This window comes from Dendrobates tinctorius, unplaced genomic scaffold (genome assembly GCF_039654945.1).
Source record: "Dendrobates tinctorius isolate UK_male_01 unplaced genomic scaffold, ASM3965494v1 ptg000250l, whole genome shotgun sequence".
Lineage (NCBI taxonomy): Eukaryota > Metazoa > Chordata > Amphibia > Anura > Dendrobatidae > Dendrobates > Dendrobates tinctorius.
Window position 1 is genome coordinate 24,332,240 of NW_027361917.1, and position 26,359 is coordinate 24,358,598.

Below are 26,359 nucleotides of genomic sequence, written 5' to 3' on the forward strand. Positions count from 1 at the left end.
AATTAAAAATGTTTTTCTCTAAAATTCCGACGCGTTTCAGATCAAAATGTACCTGGTTGGTTGCAAATGTGCAGCCAGACTCTGATTCATGCAGTTTGGGCAACATGAATCCACTGACTGGTTCACTACCAGTCCCTTGGCCCTCTCATGGTGACATTTGCCTGGTCCTTCTCTGATCTTCACTGAAGCAGACACAAACTAAAACAAGGTGAAATAGACTCCCGAGGTTCATCTTTTGGACGTTGTTTGCCTCACTGCAGTGAGTGAGCATGTAGGTGTCAGCCCTGTTTGCCAAAGGCACCTAGAGATGAGCGAATTTGTTCGGATTTTGTCCCCGAATCTGAATTCGAGCCATATTCATAACGAATGTATGTCTTATGATCGGTTCCGAACATATTCGGTAATTTCTACTCCCATTGACTCTAATGACGTTCTGCTGTGTTTGACGAATAATGCAAAAACAATATTCGATGCCGATCACATTCGGAACCGAATCCGAACAGATTCGCTCATCTCTACGACACTAGCATTTATATTCATCCTCAGTCGCATCCGTCATAGCAGCCTCTGTGGTTTTCAAAACGATTTTTGGAAATTAACAAATTGTTTATGACCCCGCAGTTTATGCAAAATTGTGTGGCCTTTCATAATTGGCAATCGCGTACATCTAACGTCTAAGGCCTCTTTCACACTTCAGTTTTTTACAATCAGTCACAATCCGCCAGGTTTTGAAAAAAACGGATCCGCAATTTTCTTTTGAGGATCCGTTTTTTTTCCCCATTGACTTCCATTAATGGCTGATTGTGACGGATTGCTGTCCATTGCATCCGTTTTTTTTGAGGATCTCTCTCTCATCCGTCTGAAAACGGATCCTGTGCCATCCGTTCACATCAGTTGAGAACGGATCCGCTTCTCTGACTTTTTGGCGGATTTGAACTGATGCAAAAAAAACTGAAGTGTGAAAGAGGCCTAAGAATCCACTTGAGAACTGCTGACACTTTTATAGCGAAATAGGCGTTGGATGCAGTTCGACAGTGTGGTGGGCATGCAAACGTTGCCCTAGCTGAGACTGATACATAGGGATTTCTCAATTTTATTTTATTTTTTTTATGCCCATAGACCCAAGCCAGGCAAAAATAATAAAATTAGAGCTCGTTACCTTCTGTGGTTACTTTTCGCCACTGCCTTCTTGGTTATTGGTTTGTCAGGCTACTGATGTGATGTCACAACTTCAGCGCATGTGACGGCAGCAGGCGATCGTTGGGCTCAGTGACGCCACATCCGCATCATTGCTGACACAGTGATTGGCTGCTGCCGTTAAGTGCACTGTAATTGTGAAGTTACCGCTGCATCCTGTCAAACAAAGCGCTGGCGACAGCAGCAGAAAGGCAGCCCTGGACCTGTGGGGAGTGAGCAGCTCTGACTTTATTTTTTTAGTGCTATACTATGAGAATAACAAAAATTAAAGCAGTAAACTTCTTTATCAGACTCAGACATTGCAGTTGGTGCAAGTTTTCAGCGCCTTATATTTCTGTGTTTGGAGCAGTTCTGGACAGAAGAGTGCATACATAAGAGAGATGGCAGCGATTTTATCTTACATAGTCATAATCACATCTTCCTCCCCGCTGCTTGTTTCCATGGGGAAATATTTGTCTCCATATCCTTCGAGTATATTGTATAGTAGTGTAGACGCTCGTTTCCCTGCTCTTATGTATAGTTGATGCGGTCTGCCTTGTAAGCCTTTGATATTACTTTAAGCCGCACTGACAGATGTCATGTTCATGAGAATGTCATGTAAGATGCGATTCTCCGGGCGGCAGCTGAACAACCTCTCACATTTGCAAGATTTTTTACTTTCCCTCTTTGTTTTGACTGTCTCTGTTCTGGAATTAATTTGAGACAAACAGCCAAAGTCTCAAACAGACAGATTTGGGTTTGTTCCCAAAAAAACAGGTCACTTTCCTAGTTGGGCCAATATGGTTTAAACATCAGTGTCTTTATGGCCAGGAGGACTTGGCATGCTCAGCACAGGTAAGTATGCCAGAGGCCTAGTGCGGAATAACAAGCAGGCAGACCTTCTATCAGCTGGACCAAAACACCTTATGCTGATTAAGTGATTCCTGCCCGCTGACCAAGAATTAATATGACCATATTAGGTGTCGGATGAACGTGCGCTAGCCATCTTGATTCTGAGCTAGCTTGCGACATTTATTTTGGACAGTGGTTAGAATTAATAAAATAGACTAGGTTACTGATATCTGTGATCCATATGTGGAACCTGTAGAAAATAAATGTCAGAAAACAACATTTGCTTTAAGAGGTTTCCACTACTAGGACAACCAATTCTCATCCCCTGCACTTGGCCCTGATAAAATAAAAAAGCCTATACTCCTCTCCCGTGCCTGTGCCGCTCCCAGTGTCAGCCCTCACTCTCCCCGGGGATCTCGTGCAGTTGTTATGACACGTGACCCCAGCGCCCAATCAGCTCTGGTGTCATTGGCCCCGCCTTCTTACGAGTTGAACATGAAGAGGAAGCCATGACTGTAGCTGCGCTCTGACTTCTTCCTGAAGTTGTTTGCCCAAAGGCAGAGACAGTGTCGCCAGCGCTGATTGGGCGCTGGGGTCACATGTCGTCATAACTGCACGAGAGCCCTGGGGAGAGTGAAGGCCGACACAGCGGGAATGGCCCCGACATGGAAGGTTAGTATAGGCTTTTTTATTTTATTGGGGCCAATCGTGGGGTATGAGAATGAGTTGTCCAAGTAGTGGACAACTTCTTTAAAGAGGACCTGTCAGCAGGTCAAAAGGGGGCAGTTTTTGGCATTATTTTAATTTACTGCCCCCCTGACTATTCTTGTTTTTTTTTCCCTGAGATAGGTGATACTTTTTTTCACTGAACAACCCCTTTAACTAATTTTAGTTAAAGGCTGACTGCGCATGCGCCGGTTAACTAGGCCCCGGAACACAGCAAAATACTTCCGGGGCTTAGTTAACCGGCGCATGCGCAGTCAGGCTTTTCAGCTTTTCCCGCAGTTGGGCAAAGCATACTGCGTGTGCGCGAGCCAAGAATGCTTAGCGCAGGCGCGAAAAATGGCGGACACCTGCTCCTATTGATGAAAAACCTGCGGACGGCGGCCAAGGATGGGGAGGCGGCAGAGATTGCAAACACGGCCCATCGGACCAAACCAACCTCATTTAAATAGCCCGCCAAAAGTAGGTGACAGATTCTCTTTAAAGCACCACTCCACCAGTTTTCATTATGTCAGCTCTGGAGTGGCTACAAATCTAAGTTCCCTGACCCTAGTATTATACTTACCAGCCGCCGTCTTCAGCTCCTCCTGATGCCACTCCGGTCCCGCGGTACCATCTTGTGACCACAACTTCTGATTGACCAAAAGTCTGAGGTACCGGTCACAAGCTCTCAATGTAAGTCTGTGAGAGCCGCGTTCTGCCTCTCATCGACTTACATTGAGTTGTGACCTGTGGATCACCCAGAAAACACTGGAGCAATCTGCAGGTAACACAATGCAGAAGACCCACCAGAGCGGCGCCAATAAAAGATGAAGTTGGTGGCTGGTAATATGAGACTAGGTGCAGGAAACTTACATTAGTAGCACCACTCCAGCGCTGTAATTAAAAACAAAACTCTAGAGTGGTGCTTTATGAAAATGTCAAGCCCATAATATCAATTCTTTCTACTTTTAAGTTAAAATAAAACTTTTAAAAACGCCGTAGCCACAATAGCTTTTCTTTCCTTATGTCTTGCGATATAGAGCACATCTATGTATGGATTTCTCAAAATTGTGCTTCCCTTCACCGCACAACATCTTTATCTGTAGCGCCACTTTGGTCCTCATGATTTAGACACATGGTAGTGTTATTATTGAGTGCTCCTATTTACAAAGGTAACACCCGACCCGTGACCAGGCTTAGTCCACACACTCTGAGTAACATAAAACTGTAAAATATTATGAGCAAAGATATAGAATCTCTATAGATGGTTTTCATGTGACATTTTTAAAACAATATTAAACTAGTAAATTACAAGCACTCTATCATTTTTTTTAATATATATGTACGGTATATATTATAAATTTTTGAGTGCCTTAATTGCAAGCAGATCTTAGGGGCCTGGGTCGTGAGACCCCCACCTACCACTCAAAGCCCCTCTGGAAATGCCCATCTCAGGTGACAGAAGAGCGGCATATGGATTGGTTAGAAAGTCTAGGCTGGGAAACGGATGCTTTCTAGTGAATGTGTCCTCTGCTGTGCTTGTGCACTCCGGCAGGAGCTACGTGTTCCTTTCCCATAAGCTACGCACCTCTCAAATGTGTTTTTTTTAGAATCACAGGACAATTAGAAGGACCCTCAAATCTAAAAAAAAAAAAAAAAAAAAAGTAATAACGTTGAGTTACTCTTAAACGCTGTCATATATAAGGGTCATGCTGCTCCTGTTTCCCCATTCCGCATGGTACGAGCAGGTATAGTGTGCTTTGGCCGGCATGTGCCGACTGCTGATGCATCTCCCTATTTTGCTTTTGCTAATTATTTGCAGCTTGTAGCTATTCTGTTTAGCCCAGGCTGTTTGCATGGACAGATTGCTGGGAGCTTTCTAGCAAGATTCTTCATTTTTATTCTGCTAAATGTCAGAACTTGTAGATCAGGGGATTTATTTTATTGCACTTTTTAAGGTGAACAACTTGATACCAGCAGTTTAGAAATGTCTATATTAGTTCTTTCTCGACACCCCTATATCACTAGACTTTTGCATTCATTCATCCACCCAGATGTTTCCCTGTACATGGTGTACTTTGTATCTTCAAATATCTTTGGCAACACTTTGGGATAAAGTAGTGAAGTAAAAAGTGCGCTAAAGAATGCCAGATATTTCTATTGCCAACTGTATTTGTGAGTCTGTCACCCCCAAAATGCTTATTAACCCCCTTATACATTTATAGGGACTTGGTCCTTATAAGAAAGCATGCCTGCAGTATAGGTTATAGTGCTTTAGTTGCCAGGAAAAAAAAAAAATTGTAAGCAACTGAAAGGTCTTTGGTGCCCCATTTGCATGGCCTGCAGTAGCCACTTGCCTCTCCATCAGTGTGTGTGCTCATCTGTAGTTGCCTCTCCTGTCTGTAGTACAGTACTGAGCAAAGGCTGCAGATAGGAACTAGAAATGAGCTGCGCACAGTGTCCGTGTGCTCTCTTATCACTGGCTCCTGTCTGCAGCTGCCACTGAGTATGATACTGCAGACAGGAGCCTGTCACACACGGAGCACGGCTGGGCTCCTAACATTATCTGCGAAATGCAGAGCCTCTGGTCACACCAAGGGTACACTGAAGCCCCTTCGTTTGCATACAAAATCTTTTATTTTTCTTGCAGTTAAATCAGTAAAATCTATACTATAAGTATGATTTTTATAGGGCGAAGTCCTGTACATATCTATACAAGTGGTTTAATTAGACTTTTGGGCATGACAGACTCCCTTTAAATACTTAGGTGTCATTTAAATGTCTGTGTAACATGTACGTGTTATATCCGGCTCTTACACGGTTACAGTGCGTACCCATTATATCTATAGTGCTATTCACATGTCCATGTTTACCGGCAGCACAAATGACAAGGACCAGTATAAGTCTATGGGTCAGTGAGAAACACGTACAGCATTCGGATGGCATCAGTGTGCCATCCGTGTTTAACATTGCAAAGTGTAGGAGAAGCTTTTTTATTTATTTTTCTTTATCCATCTATCAAAAACACTGAAGACAAAGACCCACTGATGACACACTGATGGTAAAATCCGACACTCTGGTGACACACTGATGGAAAAAACGGTCACCCTTATGACACACTGATGGTAAAATCCGACACTCTGGTGACACACTGATGGAAAAAACGGTCACCCTGATGACACACTGATGGAAAAAAACGGACACCCTGATGACACACTGATGAAAAAAACGGACACCCTGATCACACACTGATGGTAGAAATGGACACTCTGGTGACACACTGATGGTAAAAACGGACACCCTGATCACACACTGATGGAGAAAACGGACACTCTGATGACACACTGATGGGAAAAAATGGACACCCTGATGACACACTGATGGTAGAAATGGACACTCTGGTGACACACTGATGGAAAAAACGGACACCCTGATGACACACTGGAAAAAGCGGACACCCTGATGACACACTGATGGTAGAAATGGACACTCTGGTGACACACTGATGGTAAAAACGGACACCCTGATCACACACTGATGGAAAAAACGGACACTCTGATGACACACTGATGGGAAAAAACGGACACCCTGATGACACACTGGTGGTAGAAATGGACACTGAAAACACGCTGATGGTAAAAACAGACACACTGATGACACTAGTAAAAAACACTGATGACACTGGTATCATATTGTTCACATACATGTGTGAATGAGGACTCTGTCTGAGGAATTTCTGTTCAGTCTACGTTGTTGTGGGTGGAAGTGGGTAAATCTCAAATACCAAAAAGATGTGGTTTAACAAACACTTGTCTTATGCATTATGGAAAAAGACTATGTCAAGGCTTGCTTTGTATATAGACCCGTGCTTGACTACTCTATATATATGCACAGTTAAAATGTATAATGTGGCTTGTAGCAGAAAGTTAGCGTGATCCATTTTTGATGTGTCTAGCTGTCATCCATTTATATATTAAACTTAGATTTGGGATGCTAACCCCTTAATGTCCGCCGATACGCCTTTTAACGGTGGTAGTTAAGGGTACTTATTCCTCAGTGCCGCTTTTTAACGGTGCTGAGAAATAAGTGTATAGCGCCCCCCAGCGTCGGAAGTTCTCCGGGATCTCGGCCACCGGAGGCAGCTGAGACCCCGAAGAACATGAAACCCCCCCCCCGATCCCTTTGGCTGTATACCCTTGCCCTCGGCATCTTCTTCCAGGGAAAAAAATGGCGGGCGTAGAGCGCCCGCAAAGATCTGCTTCCCGGCAACAATAGAAGATTTCTCCTATTATTTCATTTTGATCACTGTGATAGACCCTATCACAGTGATCAAAATAAAAAATAGTAAATCAAACTGCCCTTTATCACCTCCTTAGTTAGGTGAAAATAATAAAAATAAAAAAAAGGATTTCCATTTTTCGGGGTTATAGCTAGGGTTAGGGTTATAGTTCGGGTTATGGCTAGTATTAGCGCTGGGGTTATAGCTAGGGTTATGGTTAGGGTTATAGTTTGGTTTGGATTAGGGTTAGGGGTGTGTTGGGGTTAGGGTTGGAGTTAGAATTGGGGGGTTTCCACTGTTTAGGTACATCAGGGGGGGTCTCCAAACACAACATGGCGCCACCATTGATTCCAGCCAATTTTGTGTCCAAAAAATCAAAAGGTGCTCCCTCCCTTCTGAGCGCTGCCTTGCACCCTAACAATGGTTTTCCCCCACATACAGGGTATTTGCGTTCTCAGGAGAAATTGCACAACAAATTTTATGGTCCATTTTCTCCTGATGCCCTTGTGAAAATAAAAAAGTTTGGTTCTAAAATAAATTTTTTGTGAAAAAAGTAAAATGTTCATTTTTTCCATCCACATTGCTTTTGTTCTCGTGAAGCACCTGAAGGGTTAATAAACTTCTTGAATGTGTTTTTGCGCACCTTGTGGGGTGCTGTTTTTACAATGGGTATACATTTGGGTATTTTCTGTCATATTGACCCCCCAAACTCACTTCAAATGTGAGGTGGTCCCTAAAAAAAATAGTTTTGTAAATTTTGTTGGGAAAATGAGAAATTGCTGGTCAAATTTTAAAACCCTTATAACTTCCTAACAAAAAAAATTGTTTGCAAAATTGTGCTGATGTACAGTAGACACGTGGGAAATGTTATTTATTAACTATTTTGTGCGATATCTGATTTAAGGGCACAAAAATAGAAAATTGCAAAATTTTCAAAAAATTTTGCCAAATTTCCGCTTTTTTTTCCATAAATAAACGCAAGTCATATCGAAGAAATGTTACCACTAATATGAAGTACAATATGTCACGAAAAGACAATCTCAGAATCAGTGGGATACGTTGAAGAGTTCGAAAGCTATAAACTCATAAAGTGACAGTGGTCAGAATTGTAAAAATTTGCCTGGTCATTAAATACCAAATAGGCTCTGTCACTAAGGGGTTAATATAATTTAATGGAAGAGTAATAATAGTAAGAGGCTTGTTTTCTCCAAATGCAGTGAGGTTCAGCATTCTTTACTTGTCTCTTCCTCAATAAAATACCCATATTTTGTCACTGCTTTGTTGTTGCGCACACTAATATCAGTTTTACTGATTTCCATCAGTGTGTTTTTTGCATAATAAATCTAATGTTTACTGTGAAATTAATACCTTTATGTTCGTTGTGGTGTATGTATCTTCGTGTTTGTTAAAGATAATGTCTGGAGTTTTTCCCGGTGTACAGTTTATCGTTCCTAAAGCCTCCCCATCTAAAACACGTTCTTTTGACCTTCATCCGGTTGGTTTACGACAACTTACTGCTTGTGTGATTGTATAGGAAAGCTTTACCATGCAGCATATGTTTCTTACAGTAGGTGACAATAGTGGACAGATGTCTATATACCCCTGAGCTTATGCACCTGACAGTGGCCCTAAATATCGTGACTTCTAACAATAGTAAGAGGCAATAAACATTGGCATTGGCTCATTCTCAGATTGATGCTGACTACTATATTGAAGTCACCTGTCACTTGGTGAGCTTTTGCTTATATTTTAGTCCCGCTACTCCCCTGAGTATTGTTTATTTTTTATTCTTTTTTTTATTCTTAATTTCCACCATATGGTTCCAGATATATGTGTCTTCATTTTATTGCTCTCAGGTATCCAGATTGTTATGGTATTTATGAAAGAGGCGTTGCTCACAGGCTAATTATGCAAAACAGCCTAAAGCCACACCCCTGAGAATCCTGTGAGCCACACCCCTTTGTCTTGATCATCGTAATTAGCATTTTGGGCACCCATATCTCTGGAACCTTATGGCAAATTAAAAATAGAAGAAAAAAAATGCCCGCTTTTGATCTCTTGACAGGTCATTTTTAAATATAATGGGTATTGGTGGGAATTAGCGATGAGCGAACGTGCTCAGATAAGGTGTTATGCGCTGGTGCTTAACCGAGTGACTTCAGCGTGCTCAAATACTATGTTCGAGTCCCTGCGGCTGCATGTCTTGCAGCTATTCGACAGCCTCAGCACAGGCAATCCCTGACCTGTTGTGGGTGTCAAACAGTCGTGAGACCTGCAGCCGTGGGGACTCGTACATAGTATTCGAGCACGCCGAAGTCACTCAGCTCACTCATCACTAGTGCCAATCAGATCCATTGCACACTAAAAACAGCTGACGCCAGTTTGTCTGTGACGTAGTATAAGAATCACAGAGTCGCTCAGATACCTCCCCTCTATGAAAGCCAAGAAAAAGCCGTACATGGTAAATCCACCAACAGCTGCAGACATGATAGAAAGATTTCACATTTTCATATCGTGTATTTTCTATACTACCATGTCAGTTAGTGTTAGGTAACATAACAAGTCTACATCCTATAGGGTGAATATATTCCTGGATCACTATAGATCATCATTAATGATCTTATTTGAAATTCTTTTTTCCTCCTTTTTTTTTCTTTAGGACCTCCAGTTAGACTACGGCCAAGGTCCCCAAAGTGGCTACTTCCTTGGTGGAAACAAGTGAGTTAATAAAGATGTTGAAACACTTGATGTTTTATTTCTGTGTGTTAAGATGTTGCCCTGTGTAGTAAAACTGGAGATGTCCACACACCCTGCTGCTCGATTGTTGTTTGGTTTTATGTGGCCGAAAACGATCGCTTTGAACAATATTCCGAAACATTATTGCTTGAAGAATTTACTATGGCTTATAAAATAGAAATGATCACCTGCTGATAATTTTCCCTTTTTTCATTGTAATGTTAATGTTGCCTATTGTGGGTTGAAACACCGTTTTGAGTGCTAAAACATGGCAAGAATATAGCTGGAAGCTCCTGGCCCTGTTACGTGTACTGCATCTGAGCCTACCACCTAAGGGAGTCACACTGAATTTATTCACATTAATTTACTTATATACAAATAACCTCTTCAGAGAGAAAGAGGATTGAGAATCTCGTGTCACCCATTGGTGTAAGAATTCTAAATGTCAATATCAACCCTTTGAGACCCTTTTCAGATGACTTAGGATAAGAAGCCAAACTAGTAACTCCATTTGCAGACACGTGTTGCTGGGTTTTTGCTCCTCATCTGTGCATATCAGGTATACTGATTTGGCTTGGTATGAGGCCTCTGACAGGAGTCTAAGGGGTATAGTTTTCCCTTATGTAGAGCGCCAAGTCAGCTTAGGGAGACTTATAGGCCGTGCAATGCTCCGTTGGGAATTTAAATATGCAAATAGCCCCTTGAGAGAGGAAGAGGATTATAAGTCTAGTGCCACCCATTGTAGCAAAGGGGTTATAGTGCAGCATGCAGTCCTAAAATACAATATACACCCTTTAAAGGGAATCTTTCAGTAGGTGTTTGCTATGTAATCTAACAGCAGCATGAGGTAGGGAGAGCATGATTCCAGCGATGTGCCACTGACTTTACTTGTGTAGTACTTATGACAAAACCACAGTTTTCTCTTCTGCAGATCTAGCAGGGCGTAGTCTTTGCGCTGCGTACAGGGGCGTGACTACCGCAGTCGCAGCTGCGACAGAGGCCGGAACTGCTTAGGGGCCCAATCGCGGAGCTGCAGCCTCTCATTGGCTGTGCAGCTCTGTGCTTTGATTGGCTGCCAGGCTGCAGTTGGTCTGACGCAATGGCTGCTCTTTGCGCACAGGACCTGTGATGAGGTCACAGAAGAGGAGGAGTCAGGGGTCACATGATCAGGAACCTCCGTGTATGCAGGACTCTGCTGTGCTGGTCATGGTGCTGCTGGTTGAAGGTGAGTTTGTGTGGGGTCAAGAGGGGTTTACAGGGTGGATGTAGCAGAGCCATGTGTGTAACATAGTAACATAGTAAGGCCGAAAAAAGACAATAGTCCATCCAGTTCAGCCTATAAAATTCTGTCAGAATAAATCCCCAGATCTACGTCCTTATAAAGAACCTAACAATAACTGTAAGATACAATATTGTTACGCTCCAGGAAGACATCCAGGCCTCTCTTGAACCCTTCGACTGAGTTCGCCATCACCACCTCCTCAGGCAAGGACTTCCAGATTCTCACTGCCCTAACAGTAAAGAATCCTCTTCTATGTTGGTGGAAAAACCTTTTCTCACCCAGGCGCAGAGAATGCCCCCTTGTGACCGTCACCTTCCTTGGTATAAACATATCCTCGGAGAGATATTGTATTGTACCCTTATATACTTATACATGGTTATTAGATCGCCCCTCAGTCGTCTTTTTTCTAGACTAAATAATCCTAATTTTGCTAATCTCTCTGGGTATTGTAGTTCCCCCATCCCCTTTATTAATTTTGTTGCCCTCCTTTGTACCCACTCTAGTTCCATTATATCCTTCCTGAGCATCGGTGCCCAAAACTGTACACAGTACGCCATGTGCAGTCTAACCAGAGATTTGTACAGAGGCAGTATAATGCTCTCATCATGTGTATCCAGACCTCTTTTAATACACCCCATGATCCTGTTTGCCTTGGCAGCCGCTGCCTGGCACTGTCTGCTCCAAGTTTATCATTAACTAGGATCCCCAAGTCCTTCTCCATGTCAGATTTACCCAGTGGTTTACCGTTCAGTGTGTAATGGTGATATTGATTCCTTCTTCCCATGTGTATAACCTTACATTTATCATTGTTAAACTGCATCTGCCACCTTTCGGCCCAAGTTCCCAACTTATCCAGATCCATCTGTAGCAGAATACGATCTTCTCTTGTATTGACTGCTTTACATAGTTTTGTATCATCTGCAAATATCGATATTTTACTGTGTAAACCTTCTTCCAGATCATTAATAAATATGTTGAAGAGAATAGGTCCCAACACCGACCCCTGCGGTACCCCACTGGTCACAGCGACCCAGTTAGAGAAGATACCATTTATAACCACCCTCTGCTTTCTATCACTAAGCCAGTTACTTACCCATTTAAACACATTTTCCCCCAGACCCAGCATTTTCATTTTGTGTACCAACCTCTTGTGTGGCATGGTATCAAACGACGTACGAGGTGTATGGAGCGGAGCCATGTGTTTACGAAGTGTATAGAGCACAGCCGTGTGTGTACGAAGTGTATGGAGCACAGCCGTGCGTGTACGAGGTGTATGGAGCACAGCCGTGTGTGTACGAGGTGTACGGAGCGGAGACGCATGTGTACGAGGTGTACAGAGAGAATCCGCATGTGTACGGAGTGGAGCCGTGTGTGTACGAGGTGTACGGAGAGAAGCCGCGTGTGTACGAAGTGTACGGAGCGGAGCCGTGTGTGTACGAAGTGTATGGAGCGCAGCCGTGCGTGTACGAGGTGTATGGAGCACAGCCGTGTGTGTACGAGGTGTACGGAGTGGAGACGCATGTGTACGAGGTGTACAGAGAGAATCCGCATGTGTACGGAGCGGAGCCGTGTGTGTACGAGGTGTACTGAGAGAAGCCGCATGTGTACGAAGTGTACGGAGCGGAGCCGTGTGTGTACGAGGTGTGCGTAGAGAAACAGCGTGTGTATGAGGTGGACGGAGCGGAGCCGCGTGTGTCCTGCAGTCATAATCTTGTGCTGATAAAACACTGATTATATTGTAGGCTGTGAAGTTGGTAAGTTAAACCTCCAACTCCTCAATTTCTCTCACTTCCGACCCCACAGCACTGCCTCACTACTAAGCATGTCCATGAAGTGCAGCACAGATTCATCTCAGCTATGACCCCACAGCACTGCTTCACTACTGAGCATGTACATAAACTGCAGCACAGATTCATCTCATCTACGACCCCACAGCACTGGTCACTACTGAGCATGTACATAAATTGCAGCACAGATTCATCTCATCTATGACTCCACAGCACTGGTCACTACTGAGCATGTACATAAAGTGCAGCACAGATTCATCTCATATACGACTCCACAGCACTGGTCACTACTAAGCATGTACATAAAGTGCAGCACAGATTCATCTCTGCTACGACTCCACAGCACTGGTCACTACTGAGCATGTACATAAACTGCAGCACAGATTCATCTCATCTACGACCCCACAGCACTGGTCACTACTGAGCATGGACATAAAGTGCAGCACAGATTCATCTCAGCTACAACCCCACAGCACTGGTCACTACTGAGCATGTACATAAAGTGCAGCACAGATTCATCTCATCTACGACCCCACAGCACTGGTCACTACTGAGCATGTACATAAAGTGCAGCACAGATTCATCTCAACTATGACTCCCCAGCACTGGTCACTACTGAGCATGTACATAAAGTGCAGCACAGATTCATCTCATATACGACTCCACAGCACTGGTCACTACTGAGTATGTACATAAAGTGCAGCACAGATTCATCTCATATACGACTCCACAGCACTGGTCACTACTAAGCATGTACATAAAGTGCAGCACAGATTCATCTCATCTACGACCCCATAGCACTGGTCACTACTGAGTATGTACATAAACTGCAGCACAGATTCATCTCATCTACGACCCCACAGCACTGGTCACTACTGAGCATGTACATAAAGTGCAGCACAGATTCATCTCATATACGACTCCACAGCACTGGTCACTACTGAGCATGTACATAAAGTGCAGCACAGATTCATCTCAGCTACGACTCCACATCACTGGTCACTACTGAGCATGTACATAAAGTGCAGCACAGATTCATCTCAGCTACGACTCCACAGCACTGGTCACTACTGAGCATGTACATAAAGTGCAGCACAGATTCATCTTAACTAAAAGCCCAGAGCCTTAGATCAGGAACAGAAAAGTCATTTATAGGACATTTCATAACTTTCCCAAATTATTCTGAAAACATTTATAGCACATCGTGCAATGTACTACTGTGCCCAATTTATATATATTTTAGGAGTCAGAGTGGGTCCATTTTATATTGACTTTGACTCCACCAAAATGGTCTCCGACTTCACAGCTCTGTTATATTGGAATGGCAAAACACAGCCCGGTAAGTGACAAATCACTAGAATTGGGGTCTCTGCTCCTACTTTATGCTGCTCTCAGATTACATAGTAAAAACCTGGTGACAGATTCACTTTAAATAGCTTTTAAGAAAAACTTTAACTTTTAGTCCCAGAGTCAGAGACTTCTCAACCAGCCAAACTAGTACTGCTTTGCACTGATGAAAGGCAAACATCCCAAAACACGTATCTGCATACGGAGTTTGCATTTTGGCTTCTTTCCTAATACTTGTGGCAAGGTCCTTTTAAATGGTCGATATTGGCTTTTAGGATGGCTGCTTCCAATTGGTTGCATTAAAGTTCTCTACTCTTTTCTTCTAAAGAGGCAGCTTCCATATTTAAAGTCCCAGTGGAACATTGCATGGCCTATACTGTAAGTGTCCCTATGCCAACTTGGCGCTGACCACAAACAGAAAAGTTACCCCTTAGAACACTTTACATAAATAAAAATAACAAATCTCGTTATTAATTTTGTTTATTTATGTGGAACCATTGATTCCATGGTGCTCTACATGAGAAGGGGTTACATACAAAACACAAATAAAAATCACAGTGAACTAATAGTGACAGATGGGTTGCAGCAGCTCTGGTGTTGGTGAGGTGGCGGCATGGTCATTGCAGGCTGTACGCTATTGTGAAGAGATGGGTTTTCAAGTTTTTCTTGAAAGTTCAGAATGTGGGGACAATCGGATGTGTTGGGGCACAGAATTCCAGAAGATGGGGAATATTCGGGAGAAGTCTTGCAGGTGATTGGGTGAGGAGCGTACAAGTGTGGCGGAGAGAAGAAGGTCTTGGGAGGGCCGGAGATGACGTATGGGAAGGTATTGGAAGATTAGTTCAGAGATATATGGGGGAGACAGATTATGGGTGACTTTGTAGGTCAGTGTTAATAGCTTGAAATGAATACGTTGAGAGTTTGGGAGCCAATGATAGGATTTGCAGAAAGGAGGACTAGCCAGGAAAGAGGTGGATTAATAATAGTGCAGCAGAGTTAAGGACAGATTGGAAAGATGCTACAGTGTTAGCAGGAAAGCCACAGGGGAGGATATTGCAGTAGTTGAGGCGGGAGATGATGAGGGCATGCACTGTTAGTAGATTTCTAGATTTCTAAGATTAACATCATAGTACTTTTTGCATGATATTTCATTGCTTACCTATTTACAGCTAGTCTCATATTTTCGGGGTTCCACAGTTGGCAGCATAATATGAACTGTCAAGTAATTTTAATTACCAGAAGAAAAACTATTCCTCAAATTGCAGGGAAAATCTGCAGTGGAATTTTAGGGTCCATATTATGGCCGGAATTCGTAGCCTAAAGCAGGCCTCTTGATACGCCCTAATAACATGTTATCTGCTGTGGAATATTGCTGAGGATTTTCTACTGCTGACAATTTTCAACTTATTTGATCTGTCACCAATCTTCAGAATACAAACTGCATATGTCACTTAAAGCTCCACTCCAGTGGTGGTTTTTTCAGCGCTGGAATAGTTCTTCTAATGTAAGGTGCATGCCCCCAGTTTTATACTCACCCCTTGGTGTCTTCACCTTCTTTTGACGCCGCTGTGGTTCCTCGGTGCCTCCTTGTGACCGCTACTTCTGACTTGCCAGAAATCAGAAATTACATCACAAGTTCTCAATGTAATTTTTTATTGAGTTGTGACCGCTGGCTGGCTCGCTCCATGAAATACTAGAGCAATCTGGAAGGTCACAAACTGCCAGAGACCGATGGCAGTGATAAAAGGTGAAGACTGTGGCAGTTAAGTATAAGGGTAAGTTCAGACTAGGATTTTTTTTTTTTTCTCAAAACCTGACCTCCTGGCAGGAAAGACGCTGCAGAAAAAATGAGGTTTTTCTTAGTTTTTCTTGCAGTTTTTGTGCTTTCTTTTCTGTGTTTTTGGCTTGCTAGATTTGTCTGTTGTGCATGCTGATAAAGATAAGTGCTAAAGAAAAAAGTCCTATTTTACAGAATCAGGTTTCGGCACAAATAAACACAGCAAAACCTGATACCTGCGGTTTTGCTGTGGATTTTCAGTAGTTTTTTACCATCCATTCATGTCAATGGGTTAAAAACACCGAAAAAAACATGAAAAGCGCAAAATACTGATGACAAAAAAAAAATCAGTGTGTGCATGAGATTTCTGAAATCTCGTAGGCAAAGCTGGTACTGTAAAATGCAGCTGAAAATTTGCATTTAAAAACACATGTGTACCCTAAAGCCCCCGTTACACATAGCGATATCGCTAGCAATATCGCTGTAACGTCACCGATTTTGTGACGTAGCAGCGATATTGCTAGCGATATCGCTATGTCTGATACTTACCTCCGACCGGCTCCCCCGCTGCTCATCGCTGATCGTGCGAGAACGTCCTGGACCATTTCTCGTCGGGCGCTTCCTGTGGCAGCGACGCGTGGACACGGGCGGGAGGACGTCAGGATCGCCGCGTCTGACAGGTAAGTAGCGACCCCCGACCCCTGCTATGTCGCTGGTGAGATCTGCCTGTGTGGCAGCTCACTAGCGACCAGTTAGCGATCCACCAGCGATCCATATCGTTGTCGGGATCGCTGGTGCATCGCTAAGTGTAACGGTACCCTAAGAGTAGGGTCAGTGACCTTAGATTAGATGGACAACCCCAGAAGTAAAAAAATAAAAATAGAGAGGTACTTTAATAGAGCTCTTAGACCTGATAATCAGCACAATTTCTACCCACATAGTAGCCTGATTCACAGCTCATTTATCTCTGCTGCTGAGATCTCACACTGCTCAGTACAAGCTGCAGCAGTCAGGCTGGATGGGCATAGACTATGTACACCTAGACTCATGAGTTATATCGTTCCATAACTGGATTATCAGAATTATCCAGCCATTCTGACATGTATTATCAAAATAAATATGCCAGTCTCATCAGGCCTACTATCACTATACAATAATGTATAGAGTTTGTATTGTGAAATCTCATTGACAGATCCGCTGTCACTCTGCAGTAATGACTGTTAAGGGTATGTGCAAAGTTAGATTAAAAGTATGCAGTCATTGAATGTGATTGCAGACTGCCGAATCGTCACAGCATGCACTTCTCACGTTGTTGCAATATCCCAGTCATCCCAGTGCATGCAGATGGTCACGTGGCCTCGCGTGTACCATTTGCATACTTGCAGTCACTTGCTGACTAAACTGATGAGTCTAGTCAGCATGTGACCAAAAGACTACAAATCACATACATCGAGTCACTGCAGAACTTTGTCCCAAGCCGGTCAACTCCTGATGCCTAAACGTTGGTGGGCTGGAGGGTCCGTTATTCTTTACTTGTGCCCATATATGAACATACAGTGCCTACAAGTAGTATTCAACCCCCTGCAGATTTAGCAGGTTTACACATTCGGAATTAACTTGGCATTGTGACATTTGGACTGTAGATCAGCCTGGAAGTGTGAAATGCACTGCAGCAAAAAAGAATGTTATTTCTTTGTTTAATTTTTTTTTTAAATTGTGAAAAGTTTATTCAGAGGGTCATTTATTATTCAACCCCTCAAACCACCAGAATTCTGTTTGGTTCCCCTAAAGTATTAAGAAGTATTTCAGGCACAAAGAACAATGAGCTTCACATGTTTGGATTAATTATCTCTTTTTCCAGCCTTTTCTGACTATTTAAGACCCTCCCCAAACTTGTGAACAGCACTCATACATGGTCAACATGGGAAAGACAAAGGAGCATTCCAAGGCCATCAGAGACAAGATCGTGGAGGGTCACAAGGCTGGCAAGGGGTACAAAACCCTTTCCAAGGAGTTGGGCCTACCTGTCTCCACTGTTGGGAGCATCATCCGGAAGTGGAAGGCTTATGGAACTACTGTTAGCCTTCCACGGCCTGGACAGCCTTTGAAAGTTTCCTCCCGTGCCGAGGCCAGGCTTGTCCGAAGAGTCAAGGCTAACCCAAGGACAACAAGGAAGGAGCTCCGGGAAGATCTCATGGCAGTGGGGACATTGGTTTCAGTCAATACCATAAGTTACGTACTCCACCGCAATGGTCTCCGTTCCAGACGAGCCCGTAAGGTACCTTTACTTACAAAGCGTCATGTCAAGGCTCGTCTACAGTTTGCTCATGATCACTTGGAGGACTCTGAGACAGACTGGTTCAAGGTTCTCTGGTCTGAGGAGACCAAGATCGAGATCTTTGGTGCCAACCACACATGTGACGTTTGGAGACTGGATGGCACTGCATACGACCCCAAGAATACCATCCCTACAGTCAAGCATGGTGGTGGCAGCATCATGCTGTGGGGCTGTTTCTCAGCCAAGGGGCCTGGCCATCTGGTCCGCATCCATGGGAAGATGGATAGCACGGCCTACCTGGAGATTTTGACCAAGAACCTCCGCTCCTCCATCAAGGATCTTAAGATGGGTCGTCATTTCATCTTCCAACAAGACAACGACCCAAAGCACACAGCCAAGAAAACCAAGGCCTGGTTCAAGAGGGAAAAAATCAAGGTGTTGGAGTGGCCTAGTCAGTCTCCTGACCTTAACCCAATTGAAAACTTGTGGAAGGAGCTCAAGATTAAAGTCCACATGAGACACCCAAAGAACCTAGATAACTTGGAGAAGATCTGCATGGAGGAGTGGGCCAAGATAACTCCAGAGACCTGTGCCGGCCTGATCAGGTCTTATAAAAGACAATTATTAGCTGTAATTGCAAACAAGGGTTATTCCACAAAATATTAAACCTAGGGGTTGAATAATAATTGACCCACACTTTTATGTTTAAAATTTATTAAAATTTAACTGAGCAACATAACTTTTTGGTTTGAAAGATTTATGCATCTGTTAATAAATCCTGCTCTTGTGTGAAGTTTGAAGGCTCTAACTTATTTGCATCTTATCAAACCTGCTAAATCTGCAGGGGGTTGAATACTACTTGTAGGCACTGTAGATTATGTGCGTATCTACTTATGATGTTACCATCCATAGCGTGACCCTTTTTCTACCACTGAATCCTCTCAATTTTGACTAGCAACCATATTAATTGCAAAATCAAAAAGCATGTCATGTAGTGTTGGTTTATAATGCACACTGTACATTATAAAGCCATTAATAAGAATTGTCATCTGCATGTTGCATATTAAGGCCATTGGAGTGCTCCATTTCCTGCTGCTGCCCTTTATTACTTCAGTATGCCTGAAAAGACATGTTCTGTCCAAGGTAGCTGAAAATGATTTACATTGTCATATTTTCTAAGACTAGAAATTAAGAAATGGGTTGGATCTGTTCTGTATGACAACGTATCCAGCATGGCCATCCAGCCATAAAATGACTACATTGTAACTTTCTGCACGTCTGTCTGCTTATGTTCAGATAGAAACCACATCACTGCCTTCTCCATGGCCAAAGAAAGCCTGTAATTATCTGTCCTAATAGCAGTAATAACCAGCGGGGGGAATGTTACCATATGCGTTCCTCATATAAAATAACATTAATGGAAAATTCAGCAAGATGAGAATTTATTTCTCCAGTAATGATAATGTTGTGAGCAGAATTCGTAAAATATACGGAACAGCCACAATTTCCTTTCATCATAAGAAAACTGCGCTGTTTGTCAGTCTGAGAAATTCAGCGCTCTTATTCCATGGGAGGCAGGAACGAGTCGTGCCGAGCCTCTATATCGCTGGCGCAGAAGACAAATTATCCCAGAGGACTTTATTTTCTCCTCTATTCTTTTTGTCTACCTTGTTTTAGTTCATGTTGGCTCATTGGGTGATCGTGCTGAGGCACAGCGAAAGCAACAAATGTGTTCCCTGCTGATCAAATCGGATACTTAAGGGTTATTCCCAAGATCATAAAATAGCCTCACAATAATGTCCAAGCATATTTATAAAAGTTTTATCTTGAACGTTTGGCAGTAATTAACCGACGGTCATCCCCGCATCCCAGATGTATTGACCGTCACTTCCCGTTGGAATCCTCCTCCAGTATTTGCAGTGGTTAGCTCGACCATGCTCAGTTTCTTCTTAGGGTGTGTACCCACAGAGGCCCCGATTCATCAAAGCGATTACACCAGAATTCTAGGGAAAATCAATTAGAAAACTTTTTGTGCAACGTGAACATTGTTGAAAATGTTGCAACTTTTGCCGTTTTCACTCTAATTTTCAAAATGAGCCTAGGTGTGGCACAAAGAGGTCACAATTGTACTGTGGCATGCCACTGCTGCTGGACTGCGGATACCACACACATGGCTTTCTACTGGCGATATCTGAGCCTGCTGTAGCCACAGCTCCAGAAATGAGGCATGCTGGTGCCACTTCACTGAGGAACTGGTATTGCGTGGTTCTATTCAAGAGTTGTTTGAGCCTCTTTCCAGCACATCTCCGCTGCGCTGGTGCCTCTCGACTGAACTGTGCAGCACTCTCACTTGATTTACAGTGCTTGCTGGACTTGTGTTGCATATATATATATATATGTGTCTGTGTGTGTATGTATAATTATATGACGTACGTAAATAGACTTAATATTAATAAGTGTATTATGTTTTTTAATACATTTTATGAATAGAGTACTGCAAATACAGTTGAAGAGGTGGTTCTATTTAAGTCACACAGGAGAACAGAGGGCAGGCAACTGCAGCACTGGGAAGAAGTAGGGTGCTGCTTTGAAATGTAGTTTTAACCAGACAGGAGTAGGACCACCCATTCAGTTCTGTGAAGTAAAATACCCAGAGGGGAAAAGGAGATGAAAAAAGATACAAAGGTACAAGTAAGAAACCTAATATTGGGCTTGGTCTATATTTTAACAATAGTTATGCAGTTACTGTCGCCTCTGAAGGTAATGTTTTGTCGGGATAACATTATAAAATTGATATAGAAACTGGGCTTTTGCGAAGGGCAGTATTGTATCAGTACTTAGCTTATTTGTAACATTTTATTTTTAGATGATTCTACACTGGTAATAGTCTTTGCACCACTCCAGTCTTTTCTTTTATTGCAGCACTGGAATGGTGCTAATAATGTGAGGCCTCTGAACTTAGTTTTATACTTACCATCCTCTGTCTTTTACTGTTAGCAATGCCGCTCCGGTCGGTCTCCAGCAGTTTGAGACCTGTCAGATCGCTTCGGTGTTTGTTGGAGAGAGCTTGAGGTCACTTTTCAATGCAAGTCTATGACAGCCTCATTCTGGCTCTTGTAGATTTGCATTGAAATCTAGTGACCGTTACTTTTTGACTTTCGGTCAGTCAGAAGGTGCGTCGTGGGACCAGGGTGGCAATGGGAAGAGTTGATGACTGTGGGTTGTAAGCATAATATTGGGTGGAGGGATCTTACATTAGTAGCAACACTCCAGTGCTGCAATAAAAAAAAAATATGCTGGAGTGGTGCTTTAAGGGGTTTACAGGTTACAAAAATAGTTTCAGCTTTTACCCTATGCTCCTTCTTGTCCATTCACTGATTTTGGCATTGAAGCTTAGTCGCATTCAGTTGAATGAGGGCGTGCTGCATCAGTTGATACAGCCAATAAACATGAGCAGGACTGTTTCTGAGAAAAATGCTTTTTTTAAAAAAATCCTGACTACTTTGTCTTAGGACTTTTTGATAAATAGTCGTTTTTGTTTCCACTTTAAGTTATGCAACCATTTCTTTTCAAAATGCCAAGTATGCAGTGATGATGTTTTTTTATAATGAAAATAGTCCATGAATAAGCTATATTACTACAAGTCCGGTACCATATTTGGTCCTTTTTAGTTTCTAATCAAATTTTGATAAGTAGCTGAAGCAGTGGTTAAAAACACCTTCTCTTAATATATTAAAGAAGCACTCCTCCTCCCATCAATTTTATATCCTCTTAGTATATTGCAGTCGTCATATTATATAGTCCTGTGTACTTAAAATTGCTCATTTTGCCTTTTTACACAGTAAATCATTCCCTTTTCTCTGCTCTATGTAGAAGCAGGAAGTCTTTTTTCCCTCATTTATCATTTCCCTCTTCAACTCCTGACCCAGTTGCTCCCTCCTCTCTCTTACCATAGACTTTTCAGTGACTCATGTCTCATACAGGGAAAATGTTCTTCCTGTTTCTACATAGAGCTTAGGGTATGTTCCCACCGTCAGTAAACACTGTGGATTGGACGCTGCGTACATCTACAGCGTCAATCCCGCAGTGCCCAGATCTTAAGCATAGTGGATGGGATTTCAAGAAATCCCATCTCCACTATGCGATCAGAGACGCCTCCGGCTTCCCTGCGTAAACGGACATTGGGCGCGTCTTTCCAGACCGCAGCATGTCTATTTATGTAGCGGAGACGCTCAGTCTCCGCAACGTAAATTACCCATAGGATTTATTTAGATGCAGTAAAATCGCATTATCTTTATCGCCACATGCGTATTAAGTGCGGGAACGCAGCTTACTACGTATGTGTACTAATTTAAATAAAGGTGTACCTTGTGCCTCTGCCAGAAGTTCGCGTATTCTGCAGTTCTCGCGATGAGCTGAGCTGACTGCGAGAACTGCCGGGCACGTGACCGCCGGGGACGGGGTTATCTCCGGTCACTTGCCAAGTTCTCAAGATCAGCTGACCACGAGAACTGCAGTGCATGTAACCGCCAGGGACATCTCCGGTGATCAGCTTCAAGCACCGCTTTGTCTGGATGTCTGGCTGAGTGGTGGCATAATGCCACTGTTTAGCCAAAGGCATCCAGATGTAGCAGAGCTGGACTCGTCGTGGGACAGTATGTATATCTTCTCGGCGGACAGGTATGGTATAGTTGCTTTTTTATTTTAATTCTCTTACAAGAGAACGAGGGCGTCAGTGGAATAGGCGATGCAGTAAGTATGGTTTAATTAAGCTCTATTAAAGGAGTCTGTGTGATTATTTCAATTAAAGGACTTTATTCTGGCTGTGTCTTTATTTACCATGTAACTATAGGATTAGTAATAGATAGGTGTCTTATTGACGCTTCTCCATTACTAAGCCGTGGGCTTGATGTCACCTGAAAATACAAAGGTGACATCAACCCCACAAATATTACCCCACTTGCCACCGCTACGGTGCAAGCAGTAAGAACCAGGTAAAGTGCCTCAATTGGTGCAGCTTTGGATGTGCCACTTGTGGGGCGGCTGCGGGCTGCTATTTTTAGGCTGGTGAGGGCCAAAATCCATGGGTCTCACCAGCCTGAGAATACCAGGCTGCGGGTTTTATGCTGCGGATGTACACTGCGTCCAATCCCCAGTGTTTACTGACTGTGGGAACATACCTCAATATATCTGTAAACAGGAAATCACTTTTTTTTTTCCTTCCCAGAAGCCAACTTTCAATTCACTTTATTTCAAGTGACAAAAAAAACGCATGCAATGAAAAAAAGCATGCGGAAAAACGCAATTAAAAAAAATGTAAAAAAACGCAGGTGACCAGCCAGTGACCTCAGATGCAGATTTCACGTGCATCAAATCCTGAGCACATACTGATCCATTCCTGATCGTACCCTTAGAAGGATTCACCTAGTCAGTTATTAATCATGTGATGTCATAGACCTAATGGAAAAGAGAAGGGAGGAATAATGAGCAATTGTAAGTACACCGTGGTATATAATATGATGGATGCAATATATTAAGAGGATAAACATTTTGATTGGAGGAGTTCTTCTTTATATTGGACGTGGAACTTGCACCATTTTCAGTAGGTTAAATGTTGTTCTTTTACTTTGAAGGAGTCTTCTGAAGTCTGTTGAAGAGGAGCTGCACCAACGGTAATTTATGTCTCATCTTGACCACCCGTCCCCCTGTCTGCTCTAACTGTGCGTATTTCTGTCCAGTTGTAACGTTTCCCCGCCTCGGTGTGTGTTGTGCAGATGTATCAGAGCTTTACTTGGTGTGACCTGCATCTGTGCTCTACACAACAAAGAAAAGCATAGGCAGAAATGCCAACAAACTCTATACTCTGTAGCAAAACAATACATGTAGCCCTTAGGTACTGCATGTCATAGTCCTTTTGTAGTAGCTGTAGTCTAGCTTTTTCAGTGAAGACCACTCAGCCATGGTACCTTGTTCATCTCCTTAGGGGACATGTGGCACATTTAGAAGATGATGATGATGGGGATGATGATGAATCTAAACAGTAAGTTCTTTTCAAATCTTGGCTTATTGGGTCTCTGATTCCGATGCATCTTAAGAACAGGACTCAGTCTAGCTTTAACAGCACAGCATTTGGCACAGAAAAGCAAATCTGTGCATTAGCTTTATTCATAGCTCTTCATTTTTCTACTTTGTTGCTTCGTTTAGTCTTCGCAACTAACAGAGGAGACACATTGATCTAGGCTTACAACCCTCTCACTCCATCCATGTACTCTCAGAACTAGGCAGCTGATCCCAGTGCTAGGGGTCATAGCAGTATGGGAACACTGTGCTGTGGTTATGGTGTCCGAGGTTCTTCTGAATTGTGTCCTATACGTGGGTGGTGTGTTCTGTGACTTCTGTAGCCGTGTCACATTCCCTCATGCTGTGCGTTCTACTCTGTCTGCCGGCGATCTTGTCGCAGCTTGCTCTGTGCTCTCTGGCTTTTTATGTGCTATGCTCCAAATGTTTTCCGACAACCCTTACTGCTGGCATTCAACTAATCTAACAGATATATATTTTTTTACTTTAAAGAAAGTAATGAGATGGTTGTTCAGCTTGGTATTTTACAGCCTCGCTCAAGTACTGCAGAGTAGAGATGAACCTGTCTGTAGAAGATATATAGTCGTAATAAACGGTGAAGATCCAGACATAGAAATATAGCGTGGTGCTGCGCTGCATTTAAATATGTGGCATAAATTACAGCAGGTCTTGCATTTAACGTCTCGCTATACACCCCCTATAATCATCACCTGCAATACCTTTCTGCAGGAATTGGGCCTCCTTTTTTCTGGGTGCCAAATACATGAGTTAAATTTTGGGGGGAAGGGAATCTGGATTTATTCTTTCTTTTTTTTTTTATTTTCAAAAATCCCAAAATGTCACATGCCATGTACACATTCTTTAGAAACAGTGACTGTCCAATCCCTTCACCCCCACAGCTACCGTATATATAGTTATATACTTGCTGGTCATTCTTTGAAAAATATTTTTCCTAAAATATCTTTTTATATAGTTTTTCTTTATGTTCTGCAACCTCAGCCACAAAAGATGCAAGTCCTCTAGCCAAATATTTGAAGACCTGAGCTATTTTTTGCTGCAATCTAGTCTTGAGATCATTCATGAATTATAGGCTGCAACAAAACATTATTACATACAGCACCAGCTCTAGGGGCTAAGCGGTAGCTATCGCACTCAGGCCCTTATGCCTAGGGGGGTCAGTTTGCCCCTCTGCATTATTATTTTAAGTCACATAGTAGGTGTGGAAATATAATTATGGATTTCGCACTCATGCCCAGGAGTAACAGGCTACTCCTCTGCATTAGTATGTGGTGCACTGTCAGTTTTGTATATTTGGAGAATTCCAAATGGTGGCCCAAGAGTCTGATAAATCTTTGTCCAATATACTCGCATTTAGAACTGCTCTGGATCTGTGCGATCTATCTTCAAAAAGGTCTCTGTATACACTAGGTCAGAGATCCGCAACCTGCACTACTCCAGCTGCTGTGAAACTACAACTTCCAGCATGCCATGATAGTCACCTCCTAGGGTATACTTTAAGTTGTAGCTTAAAGGGAATCTGTCAGCAGGATTTCACTTTCTCTCGCCCCCAAGAAAAATATATTTATATGTGGGTGTAGCTATTTCATAGACAAATCCCGCAATACCTTTACAAGGCCATGTCCAATCCTCCAGTATTAAGAAAATTTCGTTGATGTGCAAATGGAATAATGGACTGTGGTGGATCTGATATACAGCATGGACGAGAATTAAAACATAACTTTTATTGACCCAATAAAAAGAGAGACAGTGTCACCCTCAGTGAATTAAAAAATGAGGGATTACCTTCCTGTCAATAAGTCAATTTTCATATATGACATGAAACAATAGGCCTCTTAGGATAAGAAGATTTGTCTTGCAGTGGCTATAGTGAAATCCAAAATGATCCAAGGTATAATGTCGTGGGTTAAAGTAGCTAAAATCCACCTGATATGAATACCACACTAAAACCTATTGCTAGTCCCATAGGGATTGACAGGGTAATGTCTTCCCCATTTTTTCCTGGCGGACTACAACTGATCCAGGATTACTATCTTGTCCCGTA

The 26,359-nt window shown here is 42.8% G+C and overlaps 1 protein-coding gene across 6 annotated transcripts in view; it reads left to right on the forward strand.

Moving 5' to 3' along the window:
• MAP4K3 (mitogen-activated protein kinase kinase kinase kinase 3) overlaps positions 1-26,359 on the forward strand; it is a 399,677-nt gene that overhangs the window by 303,180 nt on the left and 70,138 nt on the right. For 4 of the 6 annotated variants that reach the window (XM_073557519.1, XM_073557521.1, XM_073557522.1 and 1 more), the window contains 3 exons: positions 9,672-9,730; positions 23,853-23,891; positions 24,203-24,259. In XM_073557519.1, the coding sequence (XP_073413620.1) occupies positions 9,672-9,730; positions 23,853-23,891; positions 24,203-24,259 (155 nt within the window). The remainder of the gene's footprint in view (positions 1-9,671; positions 9,731-23,852; positions 23,892-24,202; positions 24,260-26,359) is intronic. The other 2 variants (XM_073557520.1, XM_073557523.1) reach the window with 1 other exon arrangement.